The sequence below is a fragment of the Salvia hispanica genome, unplaced genomic scaffold, assembly GCF_023119035.1.
Source record: "Salvia hispanica cultivar TCC Black 2014 unplaced genomic scaffold, UniMelb_Shisp_WGS_1.0 HiC_scaffold_63, whole genome shotgun sequence".
Classification (NCBI taxonomy): Eukaryota; Viridiplantae; Streptophyta; class Magnoliopsida; order Lamiales; family Lamiaceae; genus Salvia; species Salvia hispanica.
In genome coordinates, this window is record NW_025952388.1 from 4,927 (window position 1) to 31,072 (window position 26,146).

At 32.0% G+C, this 26,146-nt stretch overlaps 4 protein-coding genes across 5 annotated transcripts; 1 reads left to right on the forward strand and 3 right to left on the reverse strand.

Annotated features, from left to right (window-relative positions):
• Positions 1 to 422: 422 nt before the first annotated feature.
• LOC125199689 (receptor-like protein 38) lies at positions 423 to 11,505 on the reverse strand. 2 transcript variants are annotated; one of them, XM_048097628.1, is made up of 12 exons: positions 10,942 to 11,505; positions 10,782 to 10,853; positions 10,403 to 10,681; positions 9,529 to 9,672; positions 7,091 to 7,234; positions 5,852 to 6,067; positions 5,056 to 5,127; positions 4,413 to 4,556; positions 3,722 to 3,937; positions 3,066 to 3,137; positions 1,122 to 2,374; positions 423 to 681 (listed from the first exon to the last, which is right to left on the reverse strand). In XM_048097628.1, exons 1-11 carry the CDS (start codon positions 11,489 to 11,491, stop codon positions 1,128 to 1,130), a joined length of 3,156 nt encoding a protein of 1,051 aa, XP_047953585.1. In that variant the 5' UTR covers positions 11,492 to 11,505; the 3' UTR covers positions 423 to 681; positions 1,122 to 1,127. The 2 variants fall into 2 exon arrangements, with proteins under 2 accessions (XP_047953585.1, XP_047953584.1); XM_048097627.1 differs by having other exon boundaries at positions 10,385 to 10,681.
• A 6,925-nt stretch (positions 11,506 to 18,430) lies between these two features.
• On the reverse strand, positions 18,431 to 18,904 carry LOC125199685 (receptor-like protein 33). The gene has a single exon (XM_048097624.1). The coding sequence runs from the start codon at positions 18,902 to 18,904 to the stop codon at positions 18,431 to 18,433; it is 474 nt and encodes a 157-aa protein (XP_047953581.1).
• Positions 18,905 to 20,250: 1,346 nt separating this feature from the next.
• LOC125199686 (MDIS1-interacting receptor like kinase 2-like) lies at positions 20,251 to 21,492 on the reverse strand. The gene is made up of 4 exons (XM_048097625.1): positions 21,433 to 21,492; positions 21,219 to 21,290; positions 20,566 to 20,640; positions 20,251 to 20,351 (listed from the first exon to the last, which is right to left on the reverse strand). The coding sequence occupies exons 1-4, from the start codon at positions 21,476 to 21,478 to the stop codon at positions 20,251 to 20,253; spliced, it is 294 nt and encodes a 97-aa protein (XP_047953582.1). The 5' UTR covers positions 21,479 to 21,492.
• Positions 21,493 to 24,133: 2,641 nt separating this feature from the next.
• LOC125199688 (leucine-rich repeat receptor protein kinase EMS1-like) lies at positions 24,134 to 25,656 on the forward strand (the record flags this gene model as incomplete). Its single annotated transcript, XM_048097626.1, has 4 exons — positions 24,134 to 24,512; positions 24,937 to 25,152; positions 25,228 to 25,371; positions 25,513 to 25,656. Coding segments are annotated over exons 1-4 (883 nt in total), but the record flags the coding sequence as incomplete, so codon positions are not given.
• Positions 25,657 to 26,146: the final 490 nt, after the last annotated feature.

Sequence of the window (26,146 nt, forward strand, 5' to 3'; positions counted from 1 at the left end):
AATGTCTCCCATGTTCCACTAACTCATCGCATAATCCACTAACCTTTTCTATCCACTTTCAATTACATTTCATAATACTCAAACCTAGTCAAACGGTGTCAATCAATATAATCGTGAACTGAGGGAGTAATCGTGTAATATTGTTCCATTTTTGAACTTGATAAAGTAGACAAGTAAGAGAAAAAAGCACACAATTCTCTTTCTTGCACTTCTAATGTAAACATTTCAAATCCCAACTGTTAATCCACTTCTATATCTCATCACAACACATCGCCAACTAAATATCTATCTATGAATTCATTCATTATCACCTTCTTCAAACTGTGATGCAAACGCGTCACAAGAGTGACAGAAGTTGATGGAGAAAACACATAATCCTAGCTTTTTAAATTCTAAAATTTATTAATAATATCTGAAATTGATTGAAAAACATGAAATCCATTATTTATAAGTGGTTTGAAACCCTACCGATTTAGGAGGAAGCAACAAAAGCAAAAAAAAAGCCTGAAAAATAAATAAATGGACAATTTCTTAACTTAAAGGATGTCCGATGGTCCATCAAACATCATAGCACAACGATGACTTTGATTCCTCAACCTGTTCCACAAGCATCACGTGAATTTGACGCCATAATTCAAGTCATTCCAACACAATCAACGTTTTCGGCGTCATTTGTTGGAACTGCATCAAAATGCATCAACATGCATCAACCATATTTGCACAATTAATATAAAAGGGACAAAATGGTTCAAATTTTCTTTTTGGTAAAAATTATTGGTTAAAAGTCATACTCCCTCCGTCCGCGATTAGGAGTCCCGGTCACTTTTGCGCACCCGTTTTATAAAAATAATAAAAAATAGTTAAAGTGGAGAAATGGTAAAGTAAGAGAGAGAATAATGTTGACAAGAGTCTTCTCAACATTATTCTATTTTTTACTTTATCATTTCACCACTTTAACTATTTTTTATCATTTTTATAAAATAGGTGTGCAAAAGTGACCGAGACTCCTAATCGCGGACGGAGGGAGTACTATTAACCATATAATTTACTGCTAATAACATTTAATGAAAACTCAAGTCAACATCAAAAAAAGTAAGTTGAAGGTATGAAGTGATTAGTACCTTATTTTAGGTCCGTCTCCATTTGGATACAAGCACAAGACTCCTAACGTAGAGCCAATCTCCAATAGCATCAAAGAAGTTGAAGAATGCAAATCTCCATGATTTCTTTAGTACGAAAGAACCAATAACTCCCCAGAATCCGAAAATAAAACCAAAGGCCATTGATATGCCAACTTCTTGCATAAAAGATAGGTTGTTGCCTTTCTCATCTGTGGGGTTTATCGTTGGCCCATTCTCATCATTGCATTTTCTCGTCAATGGAAGTCCACACAATCCCAAGTTTCCCATATATGAATCATTCTCAAATGTGGAGAACTGCTTAGATCGCGGTATTAGCCCGACAAGATTGTTCGTTGAAAGGTTTAATTTGGCAAGGAATGTCAAGTTTGTCAATTCACTTGGAATTCCTCCATCCAATTGGTTTGTTGACAAGTCCAACGATTCGAGTTCGGTCATGTTTCCAAGAGACGAAGGTATATGGCCTGTGAGGGTATTGTGGGACAAGTTCAAATATTTGAGAAACTTGAGATTTCCCATGGAAGGTGGAATAGTGCCGCAGAATCTATTGGAAGATAGGTCAATTGTTGTGAAAGTTTCCAATAGTCTATTCAATAACTGATCCTGACCCTTCAAGGTAAGAACCATCTCCACGGAATCTAGAAATTCATAATATGATATTGTTTGATAATCCACAATTTTTTCTCTGAAGTTCTTGAAATATGTTTGAGGTAGAGAGCCTAGAAAATCATTATAGGATACATCAAAAACTTGCAACCTAGGAAATGAAACCTTGGTTCGTGAAGGAAGCGGCATGTTACCAACAAACTTGTTAGACCTCAACACTAGCACTCGAAGCTCGGGTAGGCCTTCCATCCAAAAGGGAAATTTGTCCTGTATTCTATTATTTCCAATGTCGAGACCCATTAGACTTCTGCAATTGATTAAGGATTTTGGCAATTGTCCATGGAATTTGTTACTACGCAAATTGATGGACATAAGACTACAACTCTTAGAAAAGGTTGATGGAATGAGGCCACCGAATTGATTTTCGTTTAGATGAAAGATGATCAAAGATGCGCTGAAGTTCCCAAAGCACCGTGGCAATCTTCCTTCCAAGGTATTATTTGAGAGAAGAACATAACTAAGCCGTGACAACTTGCAGATGGAGGACGGGAGCTCACCCTTTAATTTGTTGGAAGAGAGAGCTAAGGAATTCAGATATGAAAGATTTCCAATTGTAGATGGTATTGGACCTTCAAACAATTTTTTTGAAAGATAAATTAGGATATAAATTAAATTTCTCTACATCTAAAATTGCACATGCATAGCATTTTACCAAAATCGACTATTTTACTCATCATAAGCATGTTATTTGCATATGTATATATTATTTAATATCGTGCTTAACATTTACGAGGAATGCATTGCATTCATTTTTAACATTATGCTTAATATTTATGTGGAATGATATTTTCTTTATGTACTAAGATATAAATGCTATAATCGGTAACATGTTAAAGGGAAAAAATATAAAATTAATTCGATGCATTTCATGTTTCGAATTAGTCCTATAATGCAATATGCATACGTAGAATAAACATAACTATGACGGTACAGCAATTAGAAATCTTACCAATTATAGCATTATATTGTCAAGGGGATGGATGGAGTAATATACTACTCCCTCCGTCCCACAAGAATATGCACTTTGTGTTGAGCATGAATTTTAATTCAAAATTGATAAAGGAAGAGAGAGGTAGAAAGAAAAAGTAATTAAAGTATTATTAGCAGAGAATGAGTCTCCCCTCATTAGAGAGAAAAAAGTTTTAAAAATTAGCAAGTGCATATTCTTGTGAGACGGACAAAAAATGACAGAGTGCATATTTTTGTAGGATGAAGGGAGTATTGGCCAACAAAAGTTGATGATGGAAGATGAGAGCTCACCATTTAATTTGTTAGAAGAGAGCAATAAATTACGCAGATTTGAAAGATTTCCAATGGTGGATGGTATTGGACCTACAAACAATTTATATGAAAAAAATAAAGTAAAATTTCTGTACATGTATAATGCATTTGCATTGAATTTTATAATGTCTCACAATTTTTATCATCATAAACATACACTCCTACTATGCACTAGACATTACATTGATTGGTAGGTATAGAGAGCGGTTCAAATTAAAAATTTGTTAAAATGAGAACCATATCAGTTCGTTGATACATTAATATTAGTTGGTATCACAAAAATATTAGTTGTTGACTTTCAAATCATGAAACCACGCTGATATTCATGAATTAACAAACTGATATTGAGCTAGAAATGAATATGTTTTGTGATGCCAACTGATACAACCTAATGTTGGTACCCAATAAAGTTTAAAACATTGCAACTTAAATTCCTTACATAGGAAAAGACATTTTTGTTTAGTAATTAAGACATGCTAGCCTTCCATACTGTTTACTATAAAAATATGTACTATATTTTAAAGTTTTTTTTTTAAATGATTAAAAGCATTTTAAGTTTCTAATTAGTCTTATAGTGCAATAATACGAAGCTGACTATGCTTATACTAAAACTCTACTAGAGTTAGAAATTTTACCAGTAAAAGCATTGTCTTCAAGATATAGATGTTGCAGTTCTTTCAAGTTCCCAATTTCGGAAGACAATGCCCCAGTAAATCTGTTACTTGAAAGGTCAAGAGAAACTACAGATGACATGTTGAAAATGACCGGCGGAAAATGGCCTGACAACTTATTCGAACTCAAGTGCAACCATTCTAAATTATCCAGATAACCAAACTCTTCTGGAATACTTCCTATAAATCAAAATGTTAAGGATACGTTAGTATAATTAGATATAAGAAAATATGACTAATCAATTTAACATATGAATCTTTTAATATTCGTGTCATAACATAAGCTTTATAAGCTTGAACATTGGTATTCATAAAGTTAAACATCTTGTTCACCATTATAAAGAATTAATCCATTGCATTATTTCTAAAGAGTGTTTCCTATACATCAATATGTTTAGGATAAGTTAGTAGTATAATTTCAAGATATAAGTGTTGGGAAAATATCACTTATCACTTTAAACTATGAACATTTTAATGTTCATGTAAAAACATTAACTTTATAAGCTTTAACATTGGTATTCATAACAATAACAATAAAAAGTAGTTATTTCTAAAGAGAGCATCATTAGGGGGTGAAACAAAATAAACCTTTTTCCTGTGGGAATGTGAGAATAATTGCAGGTTAAGTGATCACTCCCAGAGTTAGAAATCTTACCTATTAACGAATTGTTGTAAAGGTATAAGTCTTCAAGTCCTTTCATGTTCCCAATTTCTGAAGGCAGAGGCCCTGACAATTTGTTGGAACTTATGTCCAACGAGGCTAAATCATCAAGATTACCAATCTCTCGTGGAATAACTCCTGAAAAATAAAATGTTTACATAAAGTAACATATATATATATAAGATATAAGTGTTAAGGAAAATATCACTATTAATTAACTTCAATGTCTAGTGCTTTTAAACTTTGGCGATTTAAGTATTTAGTTAAGTTTAATACTATCACTTTATTTTCATTCAAATTGATGGATTGAAGGGTAGAACCCTCGATAAATGTTGATGGAATTAAGCCACTAAAACTGACTAAGCTGATTCGTGTTTAAGAAAGATGAACAAAGATAAGAACCACCAATTTGAAAAAAATTTCAATAGTGGATGGTAACTAGGACTTCAAACAATTTATAGAAAGATATATAGAAATGCATAAATCAATTTCTTTTCATTTAAAACTCACATGGACAACATTTTACCAACATCGACTATCTTACTCATCATAAGCATATGTATGTGTTACTTGCATAAGAAATTGTCATTGATATTGAAAGGATGTCAAGTTGGAGAGATGGAGAATGAGAGCTCACCATTTATTTTGTTAGAAGCGAGTCTTATGATCTCCATATTTGTAATATTTCCAATCGTCGATGGTATTGGACCTTCAAACAATTTTTTGTAATATTTCTTTGTAGAAAAATGCACATCAATAACGTTTTGCAAACCATTTTATTTATCATAACTCATAAGCATATCTATGTTACTCCCTTTGTCCCAGATAGTTTGTCCCACTTCCTTTTTTGCATTCGTTTTGCAAAAATAATTATAAATAGGTAAAGTTGAGAGAGAGTTAAATAAGAGAAAGAATAACGTAGGTAAGACTATTCTCAAAATTATTCTCTCTTTATTTTACTTTTTCTCCAGTTTAACTATTTATTATATTATTTTTGCAAAACGAGTGCGAAAAAGGAAGTGGGACAAACTATATGGGACGGAGGGAGTATTTATTTGTATTAGTATTGCAATACATTGCATTTTACTAATATCAACAATGGAGTACGAAAAAGAGAATATGCTTAAACTAAACAATATTCTACTAACATCGACTATTTTACTCACTCTTATATCCTTTGTGTGCTATTGATACTTAGATTGGTATCCAAAATATTAAAACGCACATGCAGTTTGTAATAGTACTAGGTTATTGTTGCATGCGATTTAACAATTAATACAAACCTAATTTATTGTTCCTAACTTATTATTTTTCTATGAAATTAAAGAAAAGAAAACAATAAAATTAATTCAAAGCATTTTGAGTTTCTAATTAGGTCTATATAATGCAATACAAAAAGGTTAGATATAAGACTGGAGAGTTAGAAATCTTACCAATTAAAGCATTGTTTTCAATCATGAAGTATTCCACTGTTTTCATGTTCCCAATTTCAGAAGGCAATGCCCCACTAAGTATGTTCCATGATAGTTCAATCGATTTCAAAGAAGACATGTTGAAAATACTTGCCGGCAAAGGGCTTGACAACTTGTTAAATTTCATGTCCAGGTCTTCTAAATAATCAAGATGACCAATCTCTTGAGGAATAACTCCTATAAACAAAATGTTTAGCTAAAGTTAGTAGTATAACTTAAATATATAGAAGTGTTGGAAAATACTAGTATCACTAATCACCCTAAAATGTGAAATTTTTAATGTTGTGTCCTACAAAGCTTCATTGCAAATTCATCTATAAAATAATCTCAATGTTCATCTTAGTATCCTGGTTCGACCTACTTAGTTTGATTGTAGGAAATTACTGTAACAAAATGTTCTAGAGGCGACATAATTTTTTATGTGGTGGGAGATTTTAAAAATCAGCTCCGATATTTTTTTCGTCCAAAAAAAGGAGTATAAGAATTAGGGAGAACTTGAGCTCTGTGGAGTTATATTAAAATCCAAACATTAGGAATTTAGGATGATAAATTATAACCACCAAACCTAATTTATGCAAAGATATGTACAAGGAATAGTTAAATTCATCATTTTGGGTAAAATAAATAGTGAGAGTTTGTCACCTAACTTTTGGATTTTTATTAAACACGGTAATCAAACTTTTAAAATATCAACACACATCCCTATACATTGATTTGATATCGCCGGAGAGACTTTCACAATTTTTTGGACATTTTTTTGGTCTTAAACTATTCTCAGCCCCTAAAGGGATTTTTGATGAGATAGGCCATCATGAAAAAATTCAATCCTACAATAATTTAATTTAACTTATTTGAATTTTATTTTAAAAAATCAAAATATATTTAAATAAAAATTTATTTAAATTTCTCTTTCATCACAAGTAGACTAAAAATACCCCTTAAGAACTGGAGGGTATTTAGAACAAAAAAAGGGCCAAATAGTGCAAAAGTCTATTCAACATTTTAAATCAAAGTCTAAGGACGTGTGGTGATATTTTTAAAGTTTGAATACTGTATTTTATACAAATCCAAAATTTAGATACCAAAAACGAAGTTCATTCTTAAAATCAATAGTGCAGTGCCAAAAATGACTGATTGATCATAACAAAAATATCCTTTGAAATTAAGAGGACAAGATGTTACTACTAAACTTGATCATACCAGTTAAAGTATTATTCCTGAACAATAGGTTTGTAAGAGCAGTCATGTTGCCCACTTCCCTTGGGATTGATCCGCTCAGTTTGTTAGAGTTCAGATTCAAGGTCTCCAATTTATTAAGAAGACAAATCTCTTTTGGAACAGTACCTGAAAAATAATGAAATCATCAAACTGAAATACCTCATGAGCCATGTTTGGTTGACGGAAAAGTAAAGTTGGCAAGGAAAATGATTCCCAGGAAAATATCAAGATTTTATTATATTTATTACTCCCTCCGTCCCAGATAATCCGTCTCAGTTCCTTTTTTACACTCATTTTGCAAAAATAATAATAAATAGTTAAAGTGGAGAGAAAGTAAAGTAAAAGAGAGAATAATGTAGAGAATAATCTTATCTACATTATTGTTTCTCTTAATTTACTTTCTCTCAACTTTACCTATTTATTATTATTTTTGCAAAATGAATGTGAAAAATGAACTGGGACGAATTATCTGGGACGGAGGGAGTATTACTATGGATAGCTTAAATATGAATTATCCATCATAATACATAATAATATAATTGTATTTTTAGTTACATGGAGTATTATATTATAATCATAAATAATTATAAAAATATATATAATTATTATTATAACCAAAATATTTAAAGATATAATTTTTAAATTTTATAATTTTAAATTTCAATATGATTTTATTGATTAATTATTAATTTATAAAATAATAATTATTATTTATTATTGTATGATTTATATTATATAATTATATTTTATTTTTTTAACAAATTGTTAATTATTACTATGATAATACATTATATTTAAATATTATAATAATATAGTTAAAATTATGATAATTTTAATAATAATATTTATTATACTGAAATTAAGTATGATTTATAATATAAATTATTTTTGAAACATTACTTAATATAATAATAATAAAGCTATACTATATTGCATTAAATATGTAAGAATCCTAAAACTTGGAAAAAGAATACTTAAGAAAAGTTAGGATTTAGAATTCTGGAAAATGGTACTAACTTTCCTTGTTCTAGAATTCTGATTACTTTCTCAGTTTGATTAAAAACCGAAACAAACACACGATTTTAAAATTTAAGGAATCAGATTACTTTCCCAAACAGAATCCTGACAATCAAACATGGCCCAAGTGTAATGTAACGATGACACGGGAATCTATTCTAAGAGATATTTTTGTGTCCAGTCTTTGATTATTATTAAGAAAGTATAAATAAAACATTTGTTATCGGACGGCACATAGACATGATCCAGGTGGAGTGCTATATGGCGGCCATCGGGCAACGCATGGGTGCAGGGACGGAGATAGAGTTGGCTTGGCCGGCGCCGGACCCATTTATATTTAAGACTAAATAATTTTGTTGTATTTTGAGGTTAGAGAGAGAATAAAACTGCATCGGCGAAGAAGAAAGGCAAAAATTGCAGATGGGAGGAAGAATAAGATACGGCACCGTTTTCACCTTTTGCTCAATTGAGCCCTTTATTCAAATAGAGTAAATGATTTGGTTCATTACTATTTGAAAAGTTAATGAACCAGTCTGGTTTTGAGAATAATAAAATATTCAAATAATTAAATGACTTTATTTAATTAATGCCTTATTATATTTAATTGGATTCATCTAATTTATGTTACTAGTATATACATAACATCAAATTAAAAAAAGTTATTCGAATAACTTACTATTTAAAATACACAACATCAAATTAAAAACCAAATAACAAAATTACAACTAAATTATTTTTTACTCTAATACCTCTTTTTATAAATGTATTTCGATATAATACCCCATTTAACTTAATTTTTGATTTCTCAACATTTATGATAGCTTGTTTTCATATTTCAAATAAAATAGGAGTATTAACTATTGGCTTGGTTTGATCTATTACAAATTTATCAAAATAACAAATTGCATAAAATAAATATATGATTATTATTATAATATTATTATTATTATTATTATTATTATTTTATTTTATTTCAGTACCAGCTAATTTGTATTTCTAGTTACGTCGTCCCTGCATGGGTGTGAGAACAGGCTAACTAGGATAGGGCATTTTAAATATTTAGGCCATCACTCAATTAAATAAATAAGTCCAATAAACCCACAACATTGATAACAAAATGCATGACTCAATCTGTTGGGAGATTGTGATGCAATCTATATTAAATTTTGAGGATAAGATGTTACTCCCTTCGTCCCATAGTAGATGTCACACTTTCCTTTTTAGTTTGTCCCATAAAAGATGTCACATTTCCTCTTTTAGAAAAAATTTTCTCTCTCACATCAATTATAAAATTATATTTTCTCACTCCACTTAACACACAAAATAATATCTCCTAAAATTCTGTGTCATCTCCCAAGTGTGACATCTACTATGGAACGAAGGAGTACTAAACTTGATCATACCACTTAAAGTATTATCCATGAGCCATAGGAATGTAAGAGCAGTCATGTTGCCCACTTCCCTTGGGATCGATCCGCTCAGATTGTTAGAAATCAAACTCAATCTCTCCAATTTATTAAGACGAAAAATCTCTTTTGGAATAGTACCTGAAAAATAATGAAATCATCATAAGTATAGAGTAATGGTCGATCTTGGTCCTAAACATATGACCAAAATACGGATTTGGTAAAAAAACATTCACTTTTTGAAAAACATGTCCATGACAAATGAAATTCTTGTCGCAATGGTCGTTTTTTGACGGTTGCGTCAAAAAACTAACTGTTATGCCACTGTGCAATTAGCGTTGACCGCTATTTTTTAATGTATATACTTCGACTACATTTTCATTTATTAGATACCTGTTTTTCAAAAAGCAAATGTTTTGGACCAAGTTTGTATTTTGGTCATATGTTTAACACGAAATTGACAATTAGAATTGGTTAATCTTTACTTAGATTGATTGGAAAGTGATGAATGTTCACATGCGATCGATGTGTTAGAGAAGGTCTGCTAAGTTTGTTGGAATCCGGCCAAAAAAGTTTGTGCCAATGTTGCAATGCATGCTAATATATAACGCTATGTTATGAAGATAACCATTATGCATTAAAGTATCAAGTCATGAAACAACTTAATTTGATGTGCTATTAGTAGCATATATATGTTTGCATAAATGCAACACTAGTTGATCAGTGGTGTGGCTCTCATAAAATAACTCCAATCACATAATAAGAAGTTATTTCATTATATAAATCCAATATAAACGAAATAGCAAGGGGTGAAATTAGTAAAAGTTCTTAGTACATACATATAAGATCTTACCACTTAGATTGTTCCTACCAAGGTGTAATTCTTTAAGGTGTGTGATGTTCCCAATATGTGTAAGCACATGCCCACCAAAGTTGTTGGATGCCAAGTTAAGAATCTCAAGTTGTTGACAGTTACCCCAACTCAGTGGAATCTCTCCCTCCAATTTGTTCCCGGATAGCTGAAGTTCTTTGAGTCTTGGAAGGTTGTTATATCTGCAAATGTCCTTTGGCAGGTAACCATGAAGAGAGTTTTCACTCAAATCTAGAGAAACAAGAAAAGAAAGATTTCCGATTTCTGGTGGGATGCTACCTACAAGTCACACATTGAAAAGTAAATGTGAATCATGACTTGTAACTGTTCTCCATGTACAAACAAGTTATTAGATTATATGATATGTAATAAATCATACCACTTAAAGAGTTATCTGTAATCGATAACATAATAAGAGTTGCCAAGTTGCCAATTTCTTTGGGAATGGTACCTAGAGGATAACGAAGTGATGTAGAATCAATTTCTGTAGTTAATTGATAGTCAAGAATAAGCTGAAAATAGATATAATTAAGATGTACCTCTTAGATTGTTGCCATTAAGGTGTAATTCCTTAAGGTGTGTGATGTTCCCAATTTGTGAAGGCACATGTCCACTAAAGTTGTTGAATGCCAAATTAAGAAACTCAAGTTGTGGACATTCACCCAAACTCACTGGTATCTCTCCCTCCAATTTGTTACTGTATAACTGTAGTTCTTTAAGTCTTGGAAGGTTGTTATATCTGCAAATGTCGTTTGGTAGGGGACCATGAAGAGAGTTCCGTCTCAAATCTAGAGAAACAAGAGAAGAAAGATTTCCGATTTCTGGTGGGATGCTGCCTCCGAGTTCCATATCCGAGAGATCCAAATGAGTCACCCTATTATGAGGTGAATCACAAGTAACTCCGAACCATGTACAAACAGAGGTTCCAGCGGTCCAATTTGTTTTCAATATATTGGAAGGATCTGAAGTGATGAGGGATTTAAAAGAAACAAGTGCAAACTCATCACTATTGATTTGATGAGTAGCAGCAAGGCTAAGACAAAAGAGCAATAGGCAAAGTAGGAAAAATGGGGAATTGACTCTCTCCATGTTGTAAATGCAGAGTGCAAATTGTAGTGATGTGTGCTTACAAGAATCCTAGGAGATGCCCCTTTAAACAAAACTAACAGCATACATTTTCCAAGTCAAGTCCCACTGGAAAAATGAGTCAAGCTTCTGCAATCTAACTTATTTGTTGGGGTCTAAGGGAAAAGGGACAAAGACTATTTACAAGTCTTGTGGAAAAAAAAATATCAAACAAAGCCATATTAATGGATGATGAGAAACTTATGCATGTTTTTTGTCTTGTGGAAAAAAATATCAAACAAAGTCTTTTGTAAAAAAATATCAAACAAAGACTATTTACAATTATGCATGTTTTTTGTCTTATTAATGGATAATGAGAAACTTTTGACATAAGTCTTTTTTAGTTAATCTTCAGCCAATTAACCGTGAGATTATTTGCTGCAACAAAATACTAGAAAATAGAATAAGTATAGTTCTAAGTCATTACTAAGACAAAAACCCATTAAAAATAAATAATTATATTAAATAAATTAAATCTAACAATACAGACATAAATGTGTTCAAAGTTTGAACACCATCATATTTAAAAGGCTCAGAGCTTTAGGAATTTCTTTTTTAAGTTTTATGAAACAAGCTCGTCAATTTCGAGATATCCATGTATAAACTTTTGTTGTCGAAACGAGGGATGATTATCTAATCAATTTCCAAGAATGATTTCACACATATAATGTAGTAAAACTAGAAGCAACAAACTAAGATAAAAACATGTTAATTCTGGGAGCCTAAACATATTGTATCGTAATTATAGATACAACTCAATACTTCATCTGTCCAAAAAATACTCATTTTTCCGTCTTGGTTTGTTCACCAAAACTAGTCGCCTTCTATTTAAGGAAACATTCTTGCCACTTCTTCTCTTTCTCTCTCATACTTTACGAATTATACATTAAAACACGTGTCGTCCACAAATGAAACTATTTCATAGAATGATGGGATATTATCTTTTTATGATTTGAATTACAAGTAACTCTTGTCCATAATCAAAAATAGAGTGTGTTTTGGAGCCAAAGGTGACCGACTATTCACAAGGTGTCGATTGCATAGTGAAGCTAAATCAAATAAAGCTACTTATATTCTTGTCCCATTACTGGAAAAGTGAAGCTAAATCAAATAAGGCCACATATTTTTTTGTCTTATTAATGGAAAATCAAAGATGCTTTTCTAATGCAGAGGTCTATTCACGTAGTTGATGCACGCGATCAATCAACTCATAATGATTTAAAATTCACACCGATCTTGCGAAATGGGCGGAAATCATTCAGGAGGTGAAATTATAAATATATTGTTTTAGGTGGTTTTATTTTAATTTAAGAATTTTGGTTTAATTTTCTATAGAGTCCCTAAGTTTCCAAACCACTTATAAATTATGAGTTTCATGATTTCTCATTCAATAATAATTTTTGATTTAAAGAAACTAGGGCTGGGTCGATACGATATATCGTATCGAAAAAGTTGTATCGTGTATCGTATCGAAAATATCAATATAAAAGAATTTCATATCATTATCGTATCGAAAGTTTCGATATATCAAATTTTCAATATGGATAATATCAATATCATTACCGTATCAATATTTCGATATATCGTAACAATATGTATTTATAATTTTAAACTTCAATATGTATTGAATTTCAATATGTATATATCAATAATTACCATATATCGTATCGAAAACTTACGATACGGTATCGTATCGTATCGTATCGTATCGAAAATTACGATATACCGAAAATTCGATAATTTTTTGATATTTTTTAATACGATACGATCGATTTATTATTTTTTCAGTATTTTTCCCTGGCCCTAAAAGAAATTACGGTTTCTCTATTTCTCTCCTGTTCGGTCTTTCGTTGTGGTAAATTTGCATCAGTTAATTATAATCTCAAACAAGAAGACTAGAAGATGTCCCTAAGTTCAAAACTTAAGCTAAATCAAAAAAAGCCACATATTTTTTTTGTCTCATTTGTGGAAAATCAAAGAAACTTTTCTAATCAATTGCAAGGAAGTCATTTTTTGTGTCACTAGAATGTAAGATTCAATTTTTTTTGACAAAATAAGAATGTAAGTTTCAAAAGAATTTCGTAATTTGGAAAATGAATTAATTAATAAAAGTATTAAACACAACATCTACTGCTAATTACATTTAACGTGGGAATTAGAACGACATATAAATATAAATTACACATAGAAACGCATTGACGTGCATAGAGGCGCTGGATGTTAGATTATCTCGAACCATTACACGAAACTCAAACCCATTTTTGAGTTTGTGTCACAATAAAAAGTAGTTTTACTCCGATCATTTAAACCAAATTCAAAAATTACACCATTTTGGAATTTTTGTCTCACAAAACTTTTGCAGTAACGCTATATTTGGTGTTGTTTCACAAAAAAAATATTAAAAATGGGTTTGAGTTTGGTGTATTGTTGAAGAAGATTTCTACACCTAAACTCATTTTTTTGTATGAGAATATAACGCATAAATTATGAAATGATTAGCTGATAGATAAAAAGAACTCAACTAAATTGAGAACTTCGGAGTATAAAAATTCAATATCAAATTATTATTCAAAGTCTGTCTTTTATGATCAACAGTGATGCCTTTATATAGGCAAGGGAAATCCTAAACTTATGGAAAGAAAATAACTAAGAAATCCTAAACTTATGGAAAGAAAATAACTAAAAAGATAAGAAAATAAGCAAAAAGAAAAACCTAATTTAGTAAAGAAAACAAATCCTTCTAATATTTTTTCCATCTATTAATTTTATTAACTAGAAAATAAATAAAATCAAAAATATATTTTTCTTAGTCTCCTAGTCTTGTCTTCTACTGCATCAGCCTCAGAGGACACTTGGCGTCAGAAGGCATCGATGCCTATGTTTCCTACAAAGGAGTATTTTCTTTATTCAGATGGCCAAACTATTCAAAATAATGAAATGATATAATCAAGTTTCATTGTCAAGTGTAACAATATCAAGTAGAAAAATGGATGATGTATCGTATATAATTAAGGGCATTTACTTTTGATGATGTATTAACATAGATAGATATGTAGATTATGTATAGCTCAACTTACGGAAGTTAATTAAGGATGAAGAAGTATAATCCCTCAGTCCCTAAATTATACTCATCCCTCCATTCCATAGTAATAGAGTCATTTTGTCATTTTTGCACGTTCCATAGTAATGAAGTCATTTCTCTTTTTAGTAAAAGTCAACACATTTTTCACATCTACTTTACTCTTTCTTACTTTTTTCTCTTTTCATCTCGCTACCTTTTCAATTTTCCACTTTATACTTTCTTTACTTAACTCACCTAACACAATTTTTCATAATCTCCGTGGCGAAAAGTTTTGTCTCCATTACTATAGAACAGAGGGAGTAGATATTTTTTTTTTATATTTTGATCTGTTCCACAAAATTAGTTCAATTTTATTTATGCCAAATTTTTTCTCTTTTATGCTAACATTAGTTCTTTATGCCAATTTTATTAACACGTGGCTATTTGATAGGATAAACCTCCTATCGGGGTGATCGGCGTCCGTAGATCGGCGATCGATAAATATCTGTCGCGGGCGAGTGCCCGTCGAGCACGACGGTTGTCTCTCTATGGAGAAAAGAATGAACGATAATATTGATATTCTTATTTTTTGAATGCTATGGAATACTCCACACATATTTATAATATGTGGGGATACAAGAATATCCTAAAACAAATCTAATAATATCTAATCAAATATGAGAAATAAAAGGTAAATCAAAACTAACTAATTAATAAATATATGCTCGTATCAACTCCCCCATGGTTGAAATCCACCTTGTCTTCAAGGTGGGAACTCGGCAACCAAATCTGGTGCTGTGTGCGGAACATCTTCCGTCGGGCAGCGGCGCAGCTTGGTTTGATATGGTATAACTAGTAGTTGTGCGCGGGTGGATTCCCGTCGGGCAATAACGTAGCTATGGATTGATCGGTGTGGCTAGTTGCTGTGCGCGGTGGACTCCCGTCGGGCAGCGACATAGCTGTGATTCAATCGGTGTTTTGGAGGGTGAGCTCGGGATGAAAGCACCAATTTGATAGGATAAACCTCCTATCGGGGTGATCGGCGTCCGTAGATCGGCGATCGATAAATATCTGTCGCGGGCGAGTGCCCGTCGAGCACGACGGTTGTCTCTCTATGGAGAAAAGAATGAACGATAATATTGATATTCTTATTTTTTGAATGCTATGGAATACTCCACACATATTTATAATATGTGGGGATATAAAAATATCCTAAAACAAATCTAATAATATCTAATCAAATATGAGAAATAAAAGGTAAATCAAAACTAACTAATTAATAAATATACGCTCGTATCACTATTCCTGAAGTCTCTATTTTTAGAGCGGATCAGAATAATACTTTATCATTCTTCTCTCTCTATGATTTCTCATTCTGCGAAACGGTTCACCATTTCATTCGCTCTTTTTCAATTTAACACTTTATGTCCTTTTATGCTCTCTTCCGAGAATAATTTCTCCAATAATTATATCACCCAACTCATTCCCTCGTTTAAGATGACCCCTTTCGTTTTTCATATGTGTTTTGAAAAATAATACTCCATCCATCCCGCTTTAGCAGTCCCATTGACGTTTTTGCACTCATTTTGTGAAAAATGATAATAAATAGTTAAAGTGGAGAAATAATAAAGTAAAAAAGAGAATAATATAGAGAAGAGTCTTATTTACATTATTCTTTCTTTTACTTTATTATTTCTCCTCTTTAACTATTTATTATCATTTTTATAAAATGAGTGCAGAAAAGTCAATGGGACTGCTAAAGCGGGACGAAAGAAGTAATAAATAGTCTCTATTATAGTCAAGTCAATGTAATGCAGTAAATTTTTTCAAAAATTGTGGTGTCTCTATGAAAAACAAGTGAAGCTTATGTAATCATGTCCCACTTGAAGTTTGTAGTGAAGCTACAATTTTCCATGTCAAGTCAACTGCAAAGTAAAATTTTTCACTGTGGTGTCCCACTTGAAGCTTAAAGTCGATTGCATGTGGATGTGATGTCTCTTATTAACTGAAAATGTGGGAAACTTGTCTAATTTATTCTAACCTAACTTTTTTGACTCGTCAGTGCAAGTCATTATTTTGGGCTTTGAGCAAATATTTGGTTAAGAAAATATATTTTTATTTTGGGCCAAATACCTGTTGGGCATTTGGAAAATTAGAGTGGTCATTGAAAATTAACATTATTCCAATTAAATTTAGTAAAGAAAATAAAATTTTATTTTGGGTCAATTATATGTTATTTGGGCTTTCATGATATTGGAGTGGCCTTGAAAACATTTCGAGAAGAGATTTAAAAATCTTTTTCAGGTTATGATCTATTTTTGAGGTCATAATTTTTATTAAACCATCCAAAAAAAATAAGATTAAATTTATCATTTTAGAATGTACACCAAAGTTAGATCAATTATAAATATGTCTAAGTTTTAAACAAATAATAACTTTACGCATCATTCTAAATTAGGAGCCACAATTCACAAATACTACTTCGATCACCTTGTCCCCCCTCTCTTTACTTTTCTAATTGTGTATTAAAATCCGTGTTATTTATAAATTTGTCTATATTTTATGGACAGACATAGATAGTAATGATTGTAAAATTAGACATAATTTTAGGCTTAAGTTGTTAATTTGAGATTAATCAATTTAAGCACTTTTTCGACATTGTGGCTTGTGTTGGTGAACTATTCCTTCCGTCCCCTAATATGTGTCCTATTTTGACCCGACACGAATTTTACGAAATATAATAGAAAGTATGTTGAAAAAGTTAGTTGATGGTGAGTCTTACTTTTATATTAATTTTGTAATAAAATGTGAGTGAGAATGAGTTAGTGGAATATGAGGTCCACTATAGAAAAATATTTAAAATGAAGTGAGACAATTATTATGCCATAGATTAAAATGAAAAACTGAGACACATAATAGGGGATGGAGGGAGTATAACTTATGAGAAAAATAAGTATTCAAATATTCCACACATTGGTAGGTTCTTCGATAAATTTAACAAGGTAAAAGGGGTACACAATTCTCTTTCTTGCACTTCTAATGTAAACAATTCAAATCCGAATTGTTAATCCACTTCCATATCTCTTCACAACACATCGCCAACTATATATCTATCTATGAATTCATTCATTATCACCTTCTTCTTGTGACAGAAGCTGATGGAAAAAACACATAACCGTAGCTTCTTAAATTCTAAAATTGATTAATAACATCTGAAACTGCTTGAAAAACTATGATCCATTATTTATAAGTGGTATGAAACAATACCAATTCAGGAGGAAGTAGCAAAAGTACAAAAAAAAGCCTGAAAAACAAATTAAAGGACAATTTCGTAACTTAAAGGATGTCCAATGGTCCATCGAACATCATAGCACAATTATGATCGGCATCATTTTCTAGAACTGCGTCAAAATGCATCAACCATATGTGTGCACAATTGATATAAAAGGAACCAAAATGGTTCAAATTTTTCTTTTTAGTAAAAAAATATTGGTCAAAAGTCATACTATTTCCATATAATTTACTACTAATAACATTTGATGAAAACTCAAGTCAACATCAAAGAAGTTGAAGGGATGAAGTGATTAGTACCTTATTTTAGGTACGTCTCCATTTGGAAACAAGCACAAGACTCCTCACGTAGAGCCAATCTCCAACAGCATCAAAGAAGTTGAAGTATGCAAATCTCCATGATTTCTTTAGTACGAAAGAACTAATAACTCCCCAGAATCCGAAAATAAAACCAAAGGCCATTGATATGCCAACTTCTTGCATAAAAGATAGGTTGTTGCCTTTCTCATCTACGGGGTTTATCGTTGGCTCATTCTCACCATTGCATTTTCTCATCCACGGAAATCCACACAACCCCAAGTTTCCAATATATGCATTATTATCAAATGTGGAGAACTGGTGGATTGCGATATATTCCCAGTAAGATTGTTCATTAAAAGGTTTAATTTCGCAAGAAATGTCAACCTTGTCAATTCACTTGGAATTTCTCCATCCAGTTTGTTTGTTGACAAATCCAACAATTCAAGTTGGCTCATATTTCCAAGAGATGATGGTATATGTCCTATGAAGCTATTGTGGGACAGGTTCAAGTATCTGAGATTCTTGAGATTTCCTATGGAAGGTGGAATATTCCCAAAGAATCTATTGGAGGACATGTCAATGGTTTTGAAGGTTTCCAATAGTCTATTCCATAACTGATCCTGGCCTTTCAAGGTGACTATCATTTCCAAAGCTATTTCATATTGGATATCGTCCACATTTAGATCCCCAAATGACTTAACTTTGTGCTTTGCCTCATCTCGCATTGCTATGAAATTGTTGAAATATGTATTGGAAGTGACATGTTACCACTAAACTTATTAGACCTCAACACTAGCACTTTACGGTTGGGAAGGCCTTCCATCCAAAAGGGAAATTCACCTTGCATTCTATGATTTCCAATGTCGAGACCCTTAGACTTTGGCAATGGATTAATGATTTAGGTATTCGTCCTTGGAATTTGTTATTACCCAAACCGAGGGATGTAAGATTACAACCCTTGGTAAAGCTAGATGGAAAGAGACCACTAAGCTGATTTATGTTTAGATGAAAGGTGGTCAAAGATCCGCTGAAGTTTCCAAAGCACTGTGGCAGTCTTCCTTCCAAAGTATTATCTGAGAGAATAAATAACGAAGGGATGACAAGTTGCACATGGAGGATGGGAGCTCACCATTTAATTTGTTGGACGGGAGATCTAATGAATCCAGATTTGAAAGATTTCCGATTGTAGATGGAACAATTTTTGAAAGAAAAAGAAGGATATAAACCAAATTTTTTTGTATCGGAAAATGAACATGGATGGCATTTTATTCAGTGCAAACATATATCTATAATCTTATCTGCCCTAGATGTTAACATTTTGCGGTAGAGAGCCCACAAAAGCAATAGGAGAAAGCTTTGTTGTCAAGGAATATAAGGCATTGTTTTCCTACTCATTATGTCCAATCGTATCCATAGTATTCATGTTAATATCCCGAGGAACAAAATTCGTGTTCTGGCTGGCATGTAGGTTATCACTATAACAAAATGTTCTAGAAATGACATAGAGTAATATTTTAGGTATTGCGAGATTTATCAACTGTCACTAGTCACTACATAATATTTTGACAAATTTGTTGGAAGAGAGATCTAAGTTCCACAGGTTTGATAGATTTCCAATGGTGGATGGTATTGGACCTTCAGACCATTATTTAAAAGATAAGAAGGAATGAAGGATATAAATCAAATTTCTTTAATTTGAACTAATCTATTGCAGATAAAAGCACCATTTAATTTGTTGGGACATATACTATAGCCATAACTCATAAGTATAGATTCTCAATTGTGGATGGTACAAGTTGGTACGAGATGCTGGGAATTATTTTTTCTCAAGATAATTTTACATAGAGAATGATATAAATCAATTTTATCAATTATTTGCATTATACTTGAAGGAGAGTGTTTATGCCAAACCTAGACAAGAATCAAGTCAGCAGAAGATCTCAATGTATTTAACTTTTAGAAATTGAGGAATTATTGTTCCAAAACAGAACTAAGATGCATTCAATAACTAAGAAACCAGATCAACGAAGGCTATCACAATGTGGTAGCCAACAAGATTACTCAAGAGATGTCAAGTTGCAATGGAGGATGAGAGCTCACCATTTAATTTGTTGGAATTGAGATCTAAGCTCATTAGATTTGATAGATTCCCAATGGTGGATGGTATTGGACCTTCAAACAATTTATTAGAAAGATAAATAAGGAAATAATTAAAATCCTTACTTTTAACAAAGTACATTTATAAGTAATGCATTGCATTCTTTTCACAATGTATTATTTAATTCAAATTGTGGTTATGATCGAACTGTCATTACAAAGAAAAAGAAATTCACTAAGGGATATGCCATGCCAAGTTGCAAATTAATACTTGTATGTGAAAGCTCACCATTTAATTTGTTGGAGCACAAATATAAAGAATCCAGAGGTAATAGATTTCCAATGGTGGATGGTAGTATTGGACCTACAAACAATTTTTTAGAAAGATAAAAAGAATATAAATCAAATTTATATCAAAAAATGTATATGCATGCATTTTACGCATATGTCAGAGTGATAACCGCATTAGATATTACATTTTGCGGTAAAGAGCCCAAAAATGCAATACGACACAACATTGTTGTCGAAGAATATAAAGCATTGTTTTTCAACACTCCAATATCATTAAGATGACAAATCTTGGAATAACTCTTATCACCAAAGTGTTTATGTAAAGATTTACACCTTTTAGATATAAAAGTGTTTTGGAAAATATTACTATTACCCTTAAACGTATGTTCATGTCCTATCATATCATGAGTATTTAAGTTAATTGATACCTCGAGTTATAGAAAATCATGTCCAACCTGCATGTACATGTAGGAAACTACTATAACAAAATGTTCTAGAAACGGCATAATGTTTTAGGTATTGTGAATTTATAAATTGTCACTACAATATATTATGACATTTTGCATGGGAGTAACTATTAGAATGTTGTATTATTTACTCAACAAGATTATTCAAGAGATGTGAAGTTGCAGATGGAGCTTGGGAACTCACCACTTAATTTGTTGGATGAGAGAGCCAAGTGCTTCATATTTGATAGATTTCCAATGGTGGATGGTATTGGACCTTTAAACAATTTATTTTAAAGATAACATGGAAATCAAATATCTTTACATCTAACATCTAAAATTGCAAGTGCATAGCATTTTACCAAAATCTGTTTATGGTCATATATTAATAAGGTTACGAGCTATACAATAAATTTTACCACTTAAAGAATTATTCCATAGCGATAACTGAATGAGGCTTGTCATGTTCCCAACTTCTTTTGGGATTACTCCGCTGAGATTGTTAGAGATCAAATACATCATCTTCAATTCATTCAAACGGCCAATCTCTTTGGGTATAGTACCTGCAGAATTAATTTCTATGAAGTGTAATGATCATAACATTATTAAGTAAACAACATGATTATACAGATTGAAATAATACGCATTTGGAAACGTATAATGTGTGCATGGATTCAATAAGTAGTTTACCTAATTACTTTTTCAATTATGAAGAATAAGATGAAAATCAGTTAAATTCTTACAATAAATATAAGATCCTACCATAAATTCTTTCCCGGAGTCATCAATTGTGGGAAATCCCAAGCACAATCAAAGTTTACAATTTTTACAAAATAGATTTAAAGCAGGGAAAGTAAAAAAAAACTATGCCAAGCTTTAACAATTCCTGATACACATTCTTCCACACACAACACAGAATTTTCCATTGATGATAGAAGCGAAATGAGAAATTGAGATAAACAGGAAATAACCTCAAGGGATTTCGCGGATTCTGTAAACCGAATGGAGCTCCCACAGAAGAGGCGTTAAATTTGATATGCGGCGGAGAATAGCTGAATTAGACGACGGAAATATGGAATTCCGATGGCCGTAGGGTGGGTGATTAGGGTTTGTATGTGATTATTGTCGGTTGATTTAATATATACTCCCTCTATCCCATTAGAAATGCAACGTTTTCCTTTTTGGGTTGTCCCACTAAAAATGAAACGTTTCCTAAAATGGAAACATCACTCTCTCTACTTTTCCCTCTCTCCTACTTTACTCTCTCTTCATCAACTCACAAAACAACACTGCATAAAATCTCATGCCGGAAACCAAATGTTTCATATTTATTGGGACGGAGGGAGTATATATTTACAAGAAAGACTTTATAATGTTATCAAATAAATATTCCTATAAAAAATCCAATTCAATTTTCGATATAATATTACTGAGATGCCGTGACGATATTTATTTCATAAATAACTAATCGGTCGACTGCAACAAGCTGTTCGATATATTGATCAAAATCTATCCCTCTCATAGGTGAGCTTTTGTCCCTCTCATGCTTGTATGCAAGTTAACTGTTCGACGTATTGTCCCAACGAAATACCTTGTACCTGTTCACTCTTCTGCGCACATCAGGTGTTCGATGGTTTGTTGAATCGGAGCCGTTTGTCATCAAAAGGAACAAATCACATCAGCTGCCGTTTTCTGAATTGTTTGTGTTGATTCAAACTCACAAATCTCACTCTTCACTGATATATCTACTTGAAGCAGATGATTGAATACTAGCTACCCACTAAACACTATTCTTCATAAGACATTTGTTGAAACAGAAAATAAAAATGTAATTTTTTTAGCTTTTAATCAGTTAGTTTTCTCCATTTTCACGTATCAATGGCAGTTTCTTCTTTCTCTTTCCATTTATCTTCTTCAATGTTGCTTCATCAATTTGTTTCTCCATTTTCAACAACAATAAACCACTAACACACAAACTAGACCACTAATTACATTTCTAAACAAATAGAGATTCTGGCTTTCTGCCAATAATGATGCTCTCAAACTCCAAGAATATTCTGCCAATAATAATGTTTAAATATTCTGTCAAATTGTGAAATGTCACTTCAGTTATCATAAAAATACTCCCTCCGTCCCACGTTACTTGAGGCGTTTTTATTTTCGCCACGAGATTTAAGAAAGTTGTGTTTAGTTGGTTAAATAATGTAAAATAAAGTAGATGAGTATTAACGTAAGAGAGACGAGAGAGAGCAAAGTAAAATAAAGAATAAAGTGAGTGTGATTAGATGTTTTGTTTTTAACAAAAAAGAGAATTGAATCGAGTAACTTGGGACAACTCAAAATTGAATATGACTCGAATAACTTGGGACGGTGATACAGACCAAACAGGAGAACTCAGCTCAAAAGACTAGCTTGTTACGAGAGAGAGTCCGTTTAGTCTATATACCTCATACCAGTTGCTCTCCCAACCGACGTAGGAATTGAGTCCATAACAAACAGAGGGAGTATTAAAGATGTCAACATTCATATTGTTTGACTTAAATACCAGGAATCGTCATATTTTAGAGACTAGTGGTATCTATTTAATTCAATCTCTTACAACACAATCTTTGACAAAATCTGATGACATCGTTTATGACCAAGTCAATAACATAATAATTGGTGGATACATACTTTAAAAACTGAGATCACTTTCATTGACTTAATAAATAATTCTTCAAGTGTAATCAATTATGAAGCCGCAGTGGCATCATCAATAATCAGATGTATACAACGTTAATTCATGCCATTTGACTTTACCTAATGCTTTCCCACTTGTAACAATCTCCTTATATAATAAATACTATCACACAAACACAAGAAATCAAGTCCAAAATGGAAAAACCTTCTTATTTAATCCTCCTTGCTCTACTCTTATCAATTCACTATTTGTTGAATTATTGCTCATCCGCCAATATCAACACCGATCGTTCTTCACTTCTTGCCTTAAAATCTCAAATCACTTCCGATCCACAAACTATATTGACCAAAAATTGGAGCACTGAAGCCAGTGTCTGCAGTTGGATCGGAGTTACTTGTGATTTTCTCCTTAATAGGGTGACTCAGTTGAACATATCGAACATGGGTCTTGTCGGAACCATCCCACCAGAAATCGGAAATCTTTCTTCTCTCGTTTCTTTAGACATGAACGACAACTCTTTTCATGGCCCTCTTCCCTTATCTATCTTTAACATGTCAAATTTAGAAGTCTTGAGTTTGAGGAATAATAGTTTGTCTAGTAGTTTACCACTTGATTTGTGCATACATAATCTTGACCGACTCAAGATTCTTCGTATTTCTTACAACGAGATGTATGGGGGAATACCATCGAGTTTGGAGAAGTGTTCGCAGCTCGAGTTTCTTTCTTTGTACAACAACAAATTTGATGGATTTGTACCAAGGGAACTTGGGAACTTGACCAAGCTTCAAACACTGAATATTGGTGCAAATAAGTTGACAGGTAATTTGATCTTATCTCCATGGACAATAGTCAAATACTAATTCTTTTTAATATCATTTTCTATTATTTTTTTACAGTCATATACGTAGAGTGTCTAATTGAAGTTATCATTTGACAATATTAATAATAGACATTGAATATAATAATAATATACATAAAAGAATACCTAAAAGTTAGGGAATAGGAATTCTTCAAAGTTGTACTACTTTTTCTTGATTTCGGAATTTTAGTTACTTTTCTCGTACGAAAAAAAAAATCCAAGTAATACGTATAAAAATTTAAAGTCAAAAGTCAATAGTATTATTTTTAGGTCATACTCCTTTTAAATAAATAGGCCAAAGAGATAAGTCTAAGTGTATTATCTATAGACATAATCCTTTAAAACAAATATAATGCACATGCAAATGGATTTGATTTCATGCAGGTGATATTCCAGAAGAGATTGGTCGTCTAACTAATTTACAAGGTTTGAGCCTGAGTTCCAACAAATTAAAAGGTCCATTGCCAGCAACTATTTGCAGCATGTCATCCTTGCAATATGCTGACTTTGCTTACAATGAACTAAGTGGACCATTATCACCACAAATTGGAAACATGACATCCCTTCTCAGAATAGGCCTTGAATTCAACCATTTCAGTGGTATCTCATTCTTCATGCCTCTCAAAATCTTCTTTAACATTCGTCCTTTTCAGTCACTTATGTTGGTGATTTTAGGCCCTGTCCCAAAGGAGATTGGTCGTCTTCCTAATTTCGAGCGATTGAGCATGTCTGGCAATGACTTTAGTGGATCGTTGCCAAGAGAAATCGGGAACTTAACAACTATGTATGGATTGTACATTCACAGCAATGAGTTAAGTGGTATGATCTTGCTCTCTTTTACGTACAATTCTTATGTTTTATGATCATATCGATCTTTTTTTATTAATATCACAATATAGCAATGTCGTCGCGTTGTTATGTGGCATTCAAATTGGATTTTCATATTTCGTATTTGTATAGGTCATATTCCAAAAGAGATTGGTCGTCTAGTTAACCTGGTGGAGTTGCAATTGGAAGTAAACCATTTCGACGGACCATTGCCTAAAGAGATTGGAAACATGACACTCATGAGCTACTTGTGGCTGAACGACAACAATTTTACTGGTACGATTTCATTTCTATTTCTATATGATTGAATTACAATGTTACATTAGTTAAAAAGTTACATTAATTAACTAATTTGATCTTTTGTTATGTGTAATTAACAAGTATGTTATACTACTAGATGCTTGAAAAATAACTAAATTTATGTGGGAATGATTTATAATCTCAAGGTGAAATTCCAAAAGAAATATTTCTTCTCAACAATTTATTGATATTGAACATCGCAAGCAACCAGCTTCATGGATCATTGCCAAGAGAAATTGCTAACCCAAACTTTCAAGAGTTGTGGCTTCACTACAATAAATTAAACGGTATGATTTTCTATCTAATTTTCCACTTTCATAATGCCTAAACAATGTATGGTTTTTAATTAAAATAAAAAATGGCTTCTATTCAGGTCCCATTCCATCCACCATTGTGAATCAATCAGAGCTACTTAATTTAGCACTATATTCCAACAACTTTAATGGGGAGATTCCACCAACCATTT

Coding starts and splice junctions, on each gene's coding strand:
- LOC125199689 (XM_048097627.1), bottom strand. CDS start 11,491: ATGGAGAGAGTCAATTCCCCATTTTTCCTACTTTGCCTATTGCTCTTT. Junction 6,068..7,090: donor CAGGAATAATACTTTAACTG/GTATGATCAAGT, acceptor TTTTGTTTATAG/GAGTTATTCCTCAAGAGATT. Junction 3,138..3,721: donor TGAAGACAATGCTTTTACTG/GTAAAATTTCTA, acceptor AATTGTTTGTAG/GTCCAATACCATCCACCATT.
- LOC125199685 (XM_048097624.1), bottom strand. CDS start 18,904: ATGCGAGATGAGGCAAAGCACAAAGTTAAGTCATTTGGGGATCTAAAT.
- LOC125199686 (XM_048097625.1), bottom strand. CDS start 21,478: ATGACAAGCCTCATTCAGTTATCGCTATGGAATAATTCTTTAAGTG. Junction 20,641..21,218: donor CTCATCCAACAAATTAAGTG/GTGAGTTCCCAA, acceptor AATTGTTTGTAG/GTCCAATACTACCATCCACC. Junction 20,352..20,565: donor GTGCTCCAACAAATTAAATG/GTGAGCTTTCAC, acceptor AATTGTTTGAAG/GTCCAATACCATCCACCATT.